The sequence below is a fragment of the Sebastes fasciatus genome, chromosome 16, assembly GCF_043250625.1.
Source record: "Sebastes fasciatus isolate fSebFas1 chromosome 16, fSebFas1.pri, whole genome shotgun sequence".
Classification (NCBI taxonomy): domain Eukaryota; kingdom Metazoa; phylum Chordata; class Actinopteri; order Perciformes; family Sebastidae; genus Sebastes; species Sebastes fasciatus.
In genome coordinates this window covers 9829210-9845705 of record NC_133810.1, presented here as the reverse complement: position 1 = coordinate 9845705, position 16496 = coordinate 9829210, and the positions used below count along the sequence as shown (strand labels likewise).

The 16496-nt window shown below is 42.0% G+C and overlaps 2 protein-coding genes across 2 annotated transcripts; one reads left to right on the top strand and one right to left on the bottom strand.

The window, feature by feature from the left end:
• Nucleotides 1-1659: 1659 nt before the first annotated feature.
• On the bottom strand, nucleotides 1660-4926 carry LOC141752572 (uncharacterized). Its single transcript, XM_074610604.1, has 2 exons — nucleotides 3992-4926; nucleotides 1660-3874 (listed from the first exon to the last, which is right to left on the bottom strand). The coding sequence occupies exons 1-2, from the start codon at nucleotides 4924-4926 to the stop codon at nucleotides 1660-1662; spliced, it is 3150 nt and encodes a 1049-aa protein (XP_074466705.1).
• Nucleotides 4927-7554: 2628 nt separating this feature from the next.
• On the top strand, nucleotides 7555-9287 carry LOC141752944 (tripartite motif-containing protein 16-like). The gene has a single exon (XM_074611228.1). It carries the CDS (start codon nucleotides 7555-7557, stop codon nucleotides 9220-9222), a length of 1668 nt encoding a protein of 555 aa, XP_074467329.1. The 3' UTR covers nucleotides 9223-9287.
• The last annotated feature ends 7209 nt before the right edge of the window (nucleotides 9288-16496 follow it).

The window sequence follows — 16496 nt, the reverse complement described above, 5'->3', positions numbered from 1 at the left end:
AGCACACACTAGTCAAGGTTTAAAGTTGTAACAATGAGAATTTATTAATAAATAATACATTTAAATGGTGGACAGGGCAAGGTTTCTCAGAGTCCAACGTGGCTGGGATTAAAGACTGAAAGTCTTCAAGGAAGCGAGGAGCATGGGGAATGGGGTTCCAGTGTTCCTCCCGATGGTGTTTCCAGTCCACTGTGATCCGAGGAGAAGCAATGATGTTGGAGAGTGAGCAGGTAGGTATCGCAGGAAGTGGAGGCAGCTGGCAGGTAAGTATACCGTAAGTTATGTCCATAACTATGGATCTATGAGACCGAAGGATGACCGTCACCACGGTCTTCACCTTGAATGAAGCCATTCTTCTTCCTATCTGCGAGACCATAATATCAACAAAGTCATGTGACTGACCTTAAGAGGCTGGCCGTAGGTTATAAAGCAACCGGAAAACCATGCCTCTTCCTCCTGCCTGGAACGCCTCAGCCCGTTCTGAGCGACAAGAGATGGTGACGGTCATCCTTCGGTCTCATAGATCCATAGTTATGGACATAACTTACGATCTATTTCGACCTCACTCTGACCGTCACCACGGTCTTCACCTTGGATGACTAATATCAACATTGTCGCGAGGAACGGAAGATTCCACCGCCTCACCAACATGCTCGGCGGCCGACATAAGAACTGTGGAGCCAATTGCCGTAGACGTCACATTGACTCTATAAAACCTTGCAAACGTGCATGGAGTACTCCATGATGCTGCTGCACAAATGTCCCCAACAGCAACTTCCTTTAGAGCTGCCCATGAAGTGGCCACACTGCGTGTGGAGTGGGCCACCAGACCTTCTGGGACTGGGAAATCTTGGTTAGAGTAAGCCTGAGAAATTGTCTTCACCAACCAGTGGGACAGACGCTGCTTAGACAGGGGGTGACCAAACTTCTTGCCCCCATAACAAACGAACAGCTGAGTGTGTGCCTGCCTCAGCGTCCGAGTACGATCAACATAGGCCTTCAGTGCCCTTACTGGACACAATGTATGAAGAGCCGCTCCCTCTTGGCAAGATGGATCAGGTTGGAATGTTTCCATTTCAATAGCCTGATTCACTGTCTGAGGGCTTACCACTTTAGGGAGGAAGAACGGGTTCGGCCACAGGGACACCCCTGCATATTCTGCTCTCCACCTCAAGCACTCGCTGCTCACAGACAGTGCGTGTAGCTCGCTCACCCTCTTGGCAGAGCAAATGGCCAAAAGGAATGCAGTCTTGTGTGACAGAAACTTAAAATCTGACTGTTCCAGTGGTTCGTATGGGGCTGTAGCCAAGGACCTCAACACCAAAGGTAGGTCCCATGATGGAGCCCGTAAACTCCTGCCTGGGCGCAGACGGTTAGCACCTTTCAGAAACTGGGACACTATGGGGTGCTTCCCTACCGAAAGACCCCCCAGTGTGTCATGGAAAGTAGAAATAGCCGCAGTGTAGCCCCTCAGGGTGCTAGCTGCCCTACCTGCATCCAGCAGCGACTGGAGGAAGTCAAGTACCAAAGCCACCGGGCAGGTGACGGGATCTGCCCCTTTATGGTGGCACCACGATGAGAACAACTTCCACCTTTGCTTGTAATTGTAGCGTGTGGAGGGTGCTCTAGCATTATCTATGGTCTCCTGAACAGCGTCACTCAGGTCATGAGAGACGGACTGAGAAGGGGCCAAGCCCACAGCTGCATAACAGCTGGCTTGGGATACCAAATTTTTCTTCCCGCCTGGGACAGAAGGTCCGCCCTGAGTGGCAAGGGCCAAGGTCGGCCGTGAACCAGGCGAAGGAGGGCCGGAAACCAATGTTTCCCCGGCCACCGTGGGGCTACCAACAGAACCTTGTAGTGCCCCCGGTTGATTCTGTCCAACACATGAGGAATCAATGGTAGTGGGGGAAAAGCGTACAGTAACCCCTTCGGCCACTCGTGAGACAGAGCATCCAGGCCCAGAGGACCGCCTGGAGGCCTCAGGGAAAACCACAGCTGGCAATGGGCTGTCTCCTTGGATGCGAACAGATCTACCTGAGCCATGCCAAATTGAGTCGACAAACTCGCCACCACCTCTGGGTGTAGTCTCCATTCCCCCGGGAGAGGCCCCGATCTGGAGAGGAGGTCTGCAGCCCGATTCAGCACCCCTGGTACATAGACAGCCTTTAGCGAGGCCAGACGTGGAAAAGCCCAAGGCAGAAGCCTCTGTGCAACCTTGAGGCATCGCAGAGACTTCGTGCCTCCTTGATGATTGACATGGTAAACTGCGGCAGAGCTGTCCGACTTCACCAGGACATACCTGCCGCGTATGAATGGGAGAAAGGCCCTGAGAGCCAGATGCACAGCCCTCAGCTCGAGCACATTGATGTGTTCGGTGTCCCATGGAGGTTTCCAAACACCTCTTGCCATTCTGCCCTCCCAGACTGCTCCCCAGCCTGTCATGGAGGCATCTGTGGACACCAAAGTCCTCCTTGAAGGTAGATTGCCCAAGGGTACACCTTGTGTGAGCAACTTGTGGTCCCTCCATGGGCTCAGAGCTCTCTGACATGACTGAGTCACTCTGAGCTTCACATGCCTGTCCCTCCGTGGATGGAGGTTGAACGCATTCAGCCACCGCTGTAGGGGCCGAGCCCTGAGCAGGCCCAGCGGAATCCCCAACACTGCTGCTGATATCAACCCCAGCAGTCTCTGAAAGTGAACCAACTGTAGGCGTTTGCCCAGTCGGAAGATACGCAAGACCGTTAGGATTCTCGCAACCCTCTGAGGGGTAAGAGACGCCTTCATCATAAGTGAGTTCAGGCAAAGTCCCAAGAATACTGTTTCCTGCCTCGGTTCGAGGTTGCTTTTCTTTAAGTTCACCCTGAAACCAAGGGATTGGACATGAGCTAAGACCCTCTCGGTATGCTGCATGACCTGTTCGCGAGATGAAGCGCAGACCAGCCAGTCGTCCAGGTATGGCAGGATCTTTAAGCCTGCCCTCTGGAGTGGTGACAGAGCGGCTGCTACCACTCGGGTGAAAACTCTCGGAGAAAGGGAGAGACCAAACGGAAGGACCTTGAACTCGTAAGCTTGCCCTTGAAATGCGAACCGTAGAAACTGCCAATGTGCCCGACAAATGGGGACGTGGAAGTACGCGTCTTTTAGATCGATAGTGGTGAACCATTCCCCTTGCTCTATCGACTCTAGAATGTGCCATGTGTGCAGCATTCTGAACGGCAAAACCTTTATGTAAGTATTTAGGCGCCGGAGGTCCAGGATGGGACGTATCCCACCATCCTTTTTGGGAACAAGGAAATATGTTGAATAAAAGCCAGCTTGCTGTTCGCTGGGCCTTACCTTCGCAATTACTTTCTTCTGAAGGAGGATTGCAATCTCCTCGGACAGAACTTTTGCCTGGACTGGGTCCTTGACCAACGTTATCTGGACCCTGGAAAAAGGTGGGGGCCGCCGCCGAAATTGAATTCTGTAACCCCTTGCAACAGTAGCCACTACCCAGGGGTCTGAGACTTCCTTCTCCCAGCTGTCCAGGCGTAGCTGGGAGTGAACCTTGGCGGCTGCCCCACCCCTCCTATGCAGAGGCCCCCTGGGTCCCTGGACCCTTGGGGGGGCGTCTCCTTTGAGGGGCCCCTCTTGCTGTAGGCCGGGGCTGAAACCCTTGATGCTGCCGTCGCAGTCTTCCTGCAGCATCACCCGAACCTTGTGCACCTGAGCCCTGGCGCCTGCCACGCATCCAGGGCTCTGGATGACCCCAGGCAGCCTGGAATTGGTGCTGCTGGCCCGTTGGTCTCTGCCTCGTCGCTGCAGGCCGACTGAATGTGCGCTGCACGCTCTCTCGAGTACGCAGAGACTGTTCAGCTTTCTCCAAGACACTCTGGGAGTCAGAGTGAAAGACTCTACCTGGTACCACCGGCATGTTGGTAAGCTCCTTCCTGATGTTCTCGGGGAGGGTTGTCTGAGCTAGCCAGATCTGTCGGCCATCATGGCTGACGACATAGCGGAACCGATGTCACGAGTAAGCTGAGAGTGTGTGGACAGGGCCGCATCTATCAGGTTTCTGGTGTCCTGATCACCCGCACTAGCGCTCCTTCTGAGCGCTGCTAACAAGAGAGCGAGTGCATTTCCTGCACGCGCTGCGCCGGCGGCTGCATTATAGGACCTACAAACCAAGTGGTCTGTCTTCTTGCACTCCTTACGAGGACAGTGTGGTGACCTTAACATCTGACAATAATCCTCGGCTGCAGGAATAGTCACTGAGGGGCGAGACTGCGAGATGCCAGCCCAGACTCCCTCCGATGAGCTAGGGGCTTCAATTGGAATTGAAAGGCCCATAATCTTAGCCGCACTCAAAACCTTTGAAAACACATCACTGGGAACGGAATCGCCAGTACCATCGTCTACGGACGCAGACTCACCTGTGTGAGATAGGCTAAGGCAATGTGACTCTTCAGCAATCTCTGGGTGACCCTCGTCCAAGAGAGAACCCTGAGCATAAAGTGATATAGCATCAGGGTGATCTGTCTGATGTTCTTCATATGCCGGCAAGTCCCTAGGGGAGATCCCCTCCGAACAAGCCGCAGTCAGTGGAGCTGCTCTCTGAGCTTCCATTCTACTCACCCTGTCTGCCAGACCACGAATGGCGGCCAGGATTTGACACTGAGTATCCTCCTGCCCCCCTGCCCCATCTACAGGTGGGGCTGGACTCTGCAGTGGCGGAGAGTTAGTCTCTGTGGCACGTTTTTTTCCCTGCCCCTGGGACTGTCCCTGTTTTACGCTTGCGGGAGCGGTTTTCCGTGCGACGCTCTCGTTCCCTACTAGGGGGAGCAGCTGCCGCAGTGTGTTGGGAATGCCCCTCAAGCCTAGCCCTTCGGGCCCTTTCCTCCAGAGGCAGATCAATGGCTGCTGGACATGGGCAATCAACGTCATCCATTAAATGCGCCATGCCCAAACAAGACGGACACTCACGGTGACCGTCGCGAATGTCCATGGCTGCCCCACAGAACCGACAAGTCTGGGGAGCCATAATAGTACCAGGCAGCTGTCAGTGGTAAACTCAGCTGTACTAGAGGTATCTCAAATTAACCCCTCCTGCTGCGAACAGTAGTCAATGGGGATATATGCACTCACTGGCTCAAAGGTATAAACAAAAATACTGCTCATAAGAACTAAAAATCACCCCTTTCCTGTACGCGGACGTACAAGGGGGAACAATTAACCAAACCCACCTACTGCGCACAGAGGTTTAAGGGGAAATGAAAACGCCCTTTTAAACCCAAGGGGAATGCAAGGCAAAATCCTTGGCTAAATAAAATATGCCGAAGGTGAATTCGAACCCCGGCCTACCGCGGTAAGAGCGTCCGCTCTACCGGGTGAGCTATAACACTCAGTGGGCCAGTTATCGGCGCTCCACTATTTAAATAAAGAACACCACTCGTGTACGCACGTGTACGAAGAGTGAAACAGAAAACTTAACTTGCGAAACAGCTGAAAGCAGTAACTCTGCAACTGCTTCCGAGAGGAGAATAAGCAAAGCTACTCACCCAAACGCCAACTTACGCAAAAACGCCAAACAGGCTATGGGGTAATCAGCCGCAGGTGATATCATTTATCTTACCTGCAACAAACAAAGAGTTACATACAGAACTCCCGGGAAAAACCACAGAAATCCTCAGGGACACAAGGCACCTGCACACTAAAGTGACGGATTATTGGCTTCCCGACATACTTACCGGTCTCCGATGAGGCGAGAAAGGCAAAGAGGAAGAGGCATGGTTTTCCGGTTGCTTTATAACCTACGGCCAGCCTCTTAAGGTCAGTCACATGACTTTGTTGATATTATGGTCTCGCAGATAGGAAGAAGAATGGCTTCATTCAAGGTGAAGACCGTGGTGACGGTCAGAGTGAGGTCGAAATAGATCACACACTGTGGCGACGATAACGATCTGGCGATGAACCGCAGGAAGACCAGGGTTGATATACTGCAGAGTGTGTCTTGATTGATGATTAGTGTCAGCTGCTCCAGCAACCACCGCCCAGGAGAGGGAGGAGGAGATGGCCACACCTCCTTCCAGACAGACAGACCAGACTGACAGGGTAAAACACACAGGAGACAAAAGGACAGGGAAACAGAGGAAACACAGGGAAACTACTCAACTGCCCAGGTGATAACATGACAGAGAAGTTATTCTGTAAATCAAACCAAAAAGAAGTAGCATGAAAACAATCTACAATCACATGTTCAACAGTTTCCCCTTCACAATTGCAAAAAGTGCATCTATTGTTAAACCGGTGTGTCTTTTAATTTAAGAGGAAATGCAGAAATTCACGCCTATGTGCTGCATATTGCTCTGTAATAAAACTGGACAGAAAAAAATAACTTAAAATATGATTGTCTTGTCTTTATACAGAATGAGGGAGAAGGGAAATCCAGATATAACAAAACATTTAATTTAATTTTTCATTTCTTGTCCATACTATTTTTACAGGCTAGGCCTACCAGGCAGGTAGAGTTAGAGAGTTTTTTCTTTCAGGGGTTGCTAATGTTGGTGTGTCTCTGTTGGTGTCAAGTGTGGATGCCAGCAAATGCCACTTCTGGTACATTTCATTTTAACCCCCTCTCTCTCTTTATTTATGTTATTTTACCTTTATTCTACTAAGAACTCCCATTGAGATAAAAAAAATGAGAGACCTGGCCGGCCATATACAATTACAACACATTAAAATACAACATATTCAACATTATATACAAAAATTCACAATAAAACTGAAGAACAGCTGTTTAACACGCTGGCAGCCACATATCACCACATTCAATACAATGCCCTTAAATTCATCAATGGATATGATCTCATTTTAGATCTTTTTGTAGATGTCCAAGGTGCATAGTGGGAGAATATCTCTCTATGTGTATGCAAGGTGCTATATGAGTACAGTTCACTTACAATTGGATTTGGTTTTTATATAAATGGGCTTAATTGTATAAAAAACTACAAAATGAATAAAAGAGTCATGTAGGTAAAAATACATAAATGGATTTGGATTTTTGTGCATCTGTCAAATGAATATAAAACAAAGTTTAAGAAAATAGGTCATTTTAGTATCTCCATGAACATAAGTGGTATAATTTAATGTTAACTTATTAGTACTCATAATAGTGGTAGTGGTAGTAATATATTACATTGCAAGTCTTCCATTTAATTCTGTAGTTCTGACTCTGAAAGACAGACTATAACTGAGGACTAAAGACACACAGCAACGCTCAAACCGCTCCTATTCCTGGAATGAAGCACACCTTTTACAAACCCCACCCAGACTTTATTTACCGGTTAGACAAGACTCCTCCCGCTCAAAGTCTATTCATCTCAGACTTGTCGTTCCCTCCCCTTTCACAGATCTGCCCATTTACAGATGGGTGCAAACACCATGTGATCAAATGTAAGAGCTGGAACGCTCATACACTGCAGATCAGTGGACGAACATTGAGGAAATGAGCACAGCATTTATCTGGAAACAGAGAGTGAAACTTACAGACACTCACTGTCGTCTAGAGGAGAAATGGCGCAGCAAGTGATTCTGGATCGAGACAAACTGAGCTGTTCAATCTGTCTGGATCTTCTAAAGGATCCGGTGGCTATTCCCTGTGGGCACAGCTACTGCATGAGCTGTATTAAAGACTACTGGGGTGAGGAGCATGAGACGGAGACACACAGCTGCCCTCAGTGCAGGCAGAGCTTCACACCGAGGCCTGTCCTGGTGAAAAATACCATGTTAGCAGAGGTTGTGGAGGAACTGAAGAAAGCAGGACCTCAAGCTGCTTCACCTGATCATTCCTCTGCTGGACCTGGAGACGTGACCTGTGATTACTGCTCTGGGATGAAGGTGAAAGCCCTCAAGTCCTGTCTGGTGTGTATGGCCTCTTACTGTGAGCAGCACCTCCAGCCTCACTACAATGTAGCTCCATTAAAGAAACACAAGCTGGTTGAGGCCACTTTAAAGCTCCAGGAGAACATCTGCTCTCAGCATGACGAGGTGATGAAGATTTTCTGCCGCACCGATCAGAAGTGCATCTGCTATCTCTGCTCCATGGATGATCATAAAGGTCATGACACAGTCTCCGCTGCAGCAGAGAGGGCTGAGAAGCAGACGGAGCTCGGGGCGAGTCGGCAAGAAATCCAACAGAGAGTCCAGGACAGAGAGAAAGACGTGAAGGTGCTTCAGCAGAGGGTGGAGGCTGTCAATCTTTCTGCTGATGAAGCTGTGAGAGACAGTGAGAAGATCTTCACTGAGCTGATCCGTCTCATTAAGAAAAGAAGCTCCGAAGTGAAGCAGCAGATCAGATCCCAGCAGACAACTCAAGTGAGTCGAGCTAAAGAGCTTGAGGAGAAGCTGCAGCAGGAGATCACTGAGCTGCGGAGGAAAGACACTGAGCTGGAGACGCTCTCACACACAGAGGATCACCTCCATTTCCTAAACAACTACCCCTCGCTGTCACGTCTGAGCGAATCTAAAGACGTTCCCAGCATTGATATCTGTCCTCTGTACTCCTTTGAGGATGTGACAGCGGCGGTGTCAGAGGTCAGAGATAAACTGCAGGCTGTTCTGAGTGAGGAGTGGGGAAAGATCTCTCTGGCAGTGACTGAAGTGGATGTTTTACAAGCAGAGCCCAGAACCAGAGCTGAGTTTATGAAAAATTCTTGTCAAATCACACTGGATCCAAATACAGCACACAACAATTTGTCATTGAGTGACAGGGACAGAAAAGCAACATTAATGGAAGGAAACCAGTTATATTTGGATCACCAAGACAGATTTGATGAAAGGTGGCAGGTCCTGAGTAGAGAGGGTCTGACTGGACGCTGTTACTGGGAGGTGAAATGGAGCGGGAGAGTTTATATAGCAGTTGCATACAAGGATATTAGCAGAAAGGGCACCAAAGAAAAATGTGGATTTGGAAATAATGACAAATCTTGGTTATTAGAATATTACAGTAGTAGTTATACATTCAGACACAACGATATTTCTACTTCCGTCTCAGGCCCTCAGTCCTCCAGAATAGGAGTTTACCTGGATCACAGGGCAGGTACTCTGTCTTACTACAGCGTCTCTGGAACCATGACTCTCCTCCACAGAGTCCAGACCACGTTCACTCAGCCTCTCTATGCTGGATTTTGGCTTCCAAGTTATAGTGGTGGAGACACTGCTGAGTTGTGTGAGCTCAAGTAGACAAGAGTTTAATGAGTGATTCATCTCTGTACAGTAAATGTTGAGATGTGTCTGCACTGCAGAGATCAAACATAGTGGGTGGGACTTTTTTATTCTATTTTAATTCAATGAAATGATGAAAACTTTTTTTTATTTGCTACATAGAGATTATTTGTTGAAATTTGATTCTGATGTTATTTTTACTAAACATTTTCCTTATACTGTATACTGTGCAAAATGAATGTAATATAGATTTTTAAAAAAGAGTCATGTTTACTTTTTAGTACTCTACATACTGCTGTCTGTGCTGATATTGTAAAATCACATCACCTTTTTTTGTAAATGTACCCAAAAAGTACAGGAAAAACTGGTCTAATGTTGAACGTATCCTTCTGAAAAATAGCTAATCATCTTTTTAAGAGTGAATTCAAGTGTCTTTACATGGTTAAAAAAATATATAAAAAGTTAATGTTAAAAATTCTAAAAATAAATAGCCTAAATAAATAAATTGTTGACTTTGCATATGCAAAATGTCTGACTAAAAATCTGTTTTTGTTCTACTTAAAATTGATTTTGGTTATTATATTAATGGGCTTAATTATGTAAAAACTACAAAATTAATAAAACAGTCATGTATGTAATAATGTATAAATGTATTTGGGTTTGGATTTTTGAGCATCTGTCAAATGAATGTAATATGATTTATTTTTAAAATAATTTGAGTTGTACTAAATCTTCACATCTTCATAATTTGTATAATGTAATGTTTACTTTCTGCATACTGTGTTGCTGTTAAAATAGCAACTTTTATTTTAATGTACCCAGAAAAGTACGAGTACCAGAAAACTGGGATCATTTTAAATGTAACCTTTTGAAAAAAAGTTTAGTAATTTTTTTCTTTTAAGAAAGAATTCAAATGTACTTTCATGATAACAATTATTTGGATACATTAATGAAAATCAATGTTGTAAATCATACAAATAAATAAATAAATTGTTGACTTATCTATATTCTATATTCTTCATTTCACTGTCCGAGTATAAAAAAAAACATTGTCCTTTTCCTACTTAATTTCTTTCTAATCAATCAGTTTTCAAGATATTTTGGTAACAGACAAACACACAGGGAGATTAATGAAGGCAATAAAATAACTTCCTCTTTCTGGTGGATTTCACCAGAAACAACACAATTTTGGAATGATTTTAAATTTGTAAAATGTTGGGGTCTTTTTTTTGCAAATGAAAATCATGTTCAAGACAATATTTCAGCAGAATGTTTTACTTTCAGATTTATTACACAACTTTTGAACATTCCACAACAATCATGCAGGAATAAAATGGGACTTATAGAAAGCTTTACAGGCTTCACCAATCACACTTTAGGAATAACTGGGCTGCACGTCGTCTCAAAAACACTCAAAATGTGAGGTAATATCTTTTTTAAATCATCATCTACCGACAACAGACCAAGTGTTGATTTAATGCTGATGATGGTGAGAGAAGAAAATCACTCAAAAAACAATAATGAAAAAAAAGGAAATATAACAGAAACTATCAATTGAAGATTATCTCTTATTTCTAATGGCAACTCTACTTTCCTTTTCCAAAAGCTGACGGTTACCTCCCAGTTGAAAATCGCTGAGTGAGTCTAAAGGAAGATGCACTGAAAAGGTTTAACCCTCTAAATCACAACTCATATCTCAAATGTGTTGAGTGATTCAAATGAAGTGAAATTAAAAGGTAATAGTCTGAATATCAGGCTAGAAGAGGTCAACCAGTCATGTACATTCAGTTACCAGTTAATAAAAGGTGCATCTAGCTAAAACTAATGCAGTCTAACACAAAAGCCCTGTAATAAATCCTGTCTTCATGAAGGTTATTGTGTTCAGTTTGTGTTGTTTAAGATGTGTTGTTATGATCTAAGTAATGTTGAATTAGCTCTAGCTAGGTCCTGTCCAATAAACACTCCTAAACTAACTTATTGTTCATCCTTACAAGTATGTTTTAATTCAGTGTTGATGTTATTTACCATGAGTGCATCAATCAACTAAAACCCTGTATCACAACATTATAACAACGAGCTAGCTTTGTGACATAAAATGCAGTTAGCAGATGTTACACCTCGGGATTCTGCTTCCGGGCCATTAAGTAAGACAGCTTCCGGTGTGTCTGTTTTTTTTCATACTTTATTTTTTTTGGAAAGTTCAATATAATAGTTACATAAACATGTTCATGTTTCATTACAGAAAATTCAGCAAATATATTTTACGGTATAAAAAATAATATAAAAATAAAATACATTATACAACAAATACAATGTAAGGAAAGGAAAATATAAATAAAAACAACAACAACAAATTGGAATAAATGTCTAAACAATCTAATAGATTTTGGCAATTTGGAATTTTCAATCATAGTCAAATATGTTTTAAAATCAGTATCTTTAAAAGTATAAAAGAGGGATATTCTTTTAAGCCATATCATTTTATGGATATAATGTTTTGCTAAGATATTAATCTAATTCATTTTGTAAATTTCATCTGCCGAAAAACTGGGATTGTTAAAAGTGAGTAATATCTCAATCTTTGTTTATTATGATATTTTTTTCAAAATGTTTATGAGAAATTATTCTGTAAATCAAACAAAAAAGAATTAGCATGAAAACAATCTACAATCACATGTTCAACAGTTTTCCCTTCACAATTGCAAAAAGTGCATCTATTGTTAAACCGGTGTGTCTTTTAATTTAAGAGGAAATGCAGAAATTCACGCCTATGTGCTGCATATTGCTCTGTAATAAAACTGGACAGAAAAAATAACTTAAGATATGATTGTCTTGTCTTTATACAGAATGGAGAAGGGAAATCCAGATATAACAAATCATTTCATTTCATTTTTCATTTCTTTTCCATACTATTTTTACAGGCTAGTCCTACCAGGCAGGTAGAGTTAGAGAGTTTTTTCTTTCAGGGGTTGCTAGTGTTGGTGCATTTTGAATCTTTTTGTAGATGTCCAAGGTGCATAGTGGGATAATCTCTCTCTATGTGTATGCAAGGTGCTATACGAGTACAGTTCACTTAGAATTGGATTTGTTTTTTATATAAATGGGCTTAATTATGTAAAAACTACAAAATTAATATAACAGTCATGTATGTAAAAATGCATGAATGTATTTGGATTTTTGTGCATCTGCCAAATGAATGTAACACGAAGTTTAAAAAAATAGGTCATTTTAGTATCTCCATGAACATAAGTGGTATAATTTAATGTTTAATTATTAGTACTCATCATAGTAGTAGTGGTAGTAATATATTACATTGCAAGTTTTCCAATTTAATTCTGTAGTTCTGTATCTGAAAGACAGACTATAACTGAGGACTAAAGACACACAGCAACTCTCAAACTTCTCCTCTCCCTTAAATGAAGCACAACTTTTACAAACCCCACCTAGACTTTATTTACCGGTTAGACAAGACTCCTACCGCTCAAAGTCTATTCATCTCAGACTTGTCGCTACGCTATATGAGTAACCTAACGTTACTCATACAGGTTACTGTATGAGTAACGTTACTGTATGAGTAACGTTACTGTATGAGTAACGCTACTGTATGAGTAACGTTACTGTATGAGTAACGTTACTGTATGAGTAACGTTACTCATACAGTAACGTTACTGTATGAGTAACGTTACTGTATGAGTAACGCTACTCATATAGGTTACTGTATCGAGTACTACTGACTGATGTGTCGTTATATAGCGGCAATTCTATGGGAATTACCGTCCGTTCTTTCTCTTAGTAAACGTATGGGTCTGTAAAGCCCTTTGAGATGACAGACTGTGATTCAAGGATCTAGCTACAGTAGCTATATAAACATAAACATGGACTTGAATTAGCCGCAGCAAGCCTCGGGCTACGGTTAGCAGAAGGCTAACGTACATTCAACCTGGCTACTCATCGCCTGCTTTCACGGTAAAGCTACCTACAAACAAATCAGTACAAAACATTTAGATATTACAGGAAAACGAAGTTAGTAGCTTACCTGTCCAGGAGAAGAACTGCTAGCTCAGAGTCCAACGTGAGGCCGATGCTGTCCCGGAGATCTCTCCACCGCTGAAACGCTTCGCCGATATTGACACGTGTTTTATTCCGCTTATTGTCGGACTCTCTTTTGGACTGTCTTTTTGAAAGTCTGTCTTTCTTTTTTTGGGTTGTTTTGAGGTGTAGGCAGTAGTGATGTTACGTGCTGTGCCGAGGCTTCGGAGCGTGTGTCGAGTAATCCAGGAAGTTTCCTGCGATGCGTGTATCGAGGCTTGTATCGTTTTAGACCAATGACGTCATTGATGACATCCGAAGCCTCGCTGCCCGGCCGTACCGCCCACTGGTTCATGAAGTGTTTCAGATCTTCACTGGTTCAACCAATGCCGCTTTCCAGAAGTGACACAGAACACTAATATTAACCCTCCTGCAATTATTATATTATATTACACTCCACTACAATGCAATTATTAATTTAGGATTGGTTTGCACACATAAGATGCATTACTCACAAAACAATTACAGTTTATTATCCATGTATCTTATATACTCATAATATACTTACTAAATAGACATTTTATTAAATATGATATATATATATATATATATATATATATATACATATATATATATATATATATATATATATATAAATTGATTACATGGTAATAGATTTTTTTTCATTGTTTATAGTCATTCCCAAAAGCCTTTACTGGCGCAAAATACAGTATATCACAGATCTGTGTTCCCAGTAGACCACAACCAGCACTGATCCCAGTAGAGCACTTACACACCAAAAACTGACAAACTGACAATAACCTGATATTTTCAGGTGGATTTTCATTTAATTCTCACTGTGCAATATCATTTTCCACTTGTGCAATTTTGTTAATAGTCTGTTTATTGTCAATACTGTATAGACTCCTATTTTTATACTTCCAATCTTTATACTTGGTTCATATTTTGTTACACTTTGTTTAGCTCTTTTTTACTGTGTTAGCTTATGCATCTTGTTTCTTGCACTATCCCCTTTGCTGCTGTACACTGCAAATGTCCCCACTGCGGGACTAATAAAGGAATATCTTATCTTATCACATGGTTAAGATCATATTTGTCTGTTTTACACTCTTTGACCACCAGGTGGTTTCGTGAGCACATGAAGCCTCGAGCAATGAACCCTTTTCCGAACCAATTTGCTGGAAAGCTTCAAAGCTTCATGAGGCTTCATCTCGCCATCACTAGTAGGCAGTTGCTGCCAATGCTGGAATAGCAAGCTTTTCAGTAGGTTGTTCCGTCATTGACCGAGGCTTTCACTATCTGCAGAGATCAGACGTGAACGCGCATCTCCTTTTGTGGAACAGCCAATAGGAACGCTCTCTCTGAAATGCCCTGTGATTGGTCAAAGTCTGCCGTCACGGGCAAGATTTTCTAAAGCCTGTAAACAGAGCCATGAGGAGGAGCAGAGGTGTAGCCTTCTCTCAGATCACTTGAATTACATTATGCTGAAAGGTTATTATGGAATTTTTGCCAAATTATGCCAAAATATTGTTGCCTACTGCCACTTCAAGACAATATTTCAGCAGAATGTGTTAAACGAAAAATAAATACTTTCTTTTTTATATATATAGGGATTAAACAATCTTGTTTGTTGAAGTTTGATGTTATATTAGGGCTACTAAACATTTTCACTATATATTGTGCATGGAAAATATTGCAAATGCAAAATGCCTGACGAAAAATCAGTTTTTTTTCTACTAAAAATTGAATTTGGTTATTATATGAATGGGCTTGATTATGTAAAAAAAAACTACAAAATTAATAAAACAGTCATGTATGTAAAAATGTATAAATGTATTTGGGTTTGGATTTTTGAGCATCTGCCAAATGAATGTAATATAATTTATTTTTAAAGTCATTTTAGTTGTACTAAATCTTCATATCTTCATAGTTTGTATAATGTAATGTTTATAAAAGGAAGATATTCTTTTAAGCCATTTCATTTTATGGATATAATGTTTTGCTAAGATATTAATCTAATTAATTGTAAATTTCATCTTCCGAAAAAGATTGTTAATAGTGAGTAATATCTCAATCTTTGTTAGTATGATATTTTTTCAAAATGTTTTGAGAAGTTATTCTGTAAATCAAACCAAAAAGAAGTAGCATGAAAACAATCTACAATCACATGTTCAACAGTTTTCCCTACACAATTGCAAAAAGTGCATCTATTGTTAAACCTGTGTGTCTTTTAATTTACAAGGAAATGCAGAAATTCACGCCTATGTGCTGCATATTGCTCTGTAATAAAACTGGATAGAAAAAAATAATTTAAAATATGATTGTCTTGCATATCTTTATACAGAATGAGGGAGAAGGGAAATCCAGATATAACAAAACATTTCATTTCATTTTTCATTTCTTTCCATACTATTTTTACAGGCTAGGCCTACCAGGCAGGTAGAGTTAGAGAGGTTTTTCTTTCAGGGGTTGCTAGTGTTGGTGTGTCTCTGTTGGTGTCAAGTGTTGATGCCAGCAAATGCCACTTCTGGTACATTTCATTTTAACCCCCTCTCTCTCTTTATTTGTGTTATTTTACCTTTATTCTACTAAGAACTCCCATTGAGATAAAAAAACAAGAGAGACCTGGCCGGCCATATAAAATTACAACACATTAAAATACAACATATTAAACATTATATACAAAAACTCACAATAAAACAGAAGAACAGCTGTTTAACATGCTGGTAACCACATATCACCACATTCAATATGATGCCCTTAAATTCATCAACGGATACAATCTCATTTTAGATCTTTTGGTAGATGTCCAAGGTGCATAGTGGGAGAATCTCTCTCTATGTGTATGCAAGGTGCTATATGAGTACAGTTCACTTACAATTGGATTTGGTTTTTATATAAATGGGCTTAATTGTATAAAAAACTACAAAATCAATATAACAGTCATGTATGTAAAAATACATAAATGGATTTGGATTTTTTTGCATCTGCCAAATGAATGTAACACAAAGTTTAAAAAAATAGGTCATTTTAGTATCTCCATGAACATAATTTGTATAATTTAATGTTTACTTATTAGTACTCATCATAGTAGTAGTGGTAGTAATATATTATATTGCAAGTCTTCCATTTAATTCTGTAGTTCTGAATCTGAAAGACAGACTATAACTGAGGGCTGAAGATACACAGCAACTCTCAAATCGCTCCTCTTCCTGGAATGAAGCACAACTTTTACAAACCCC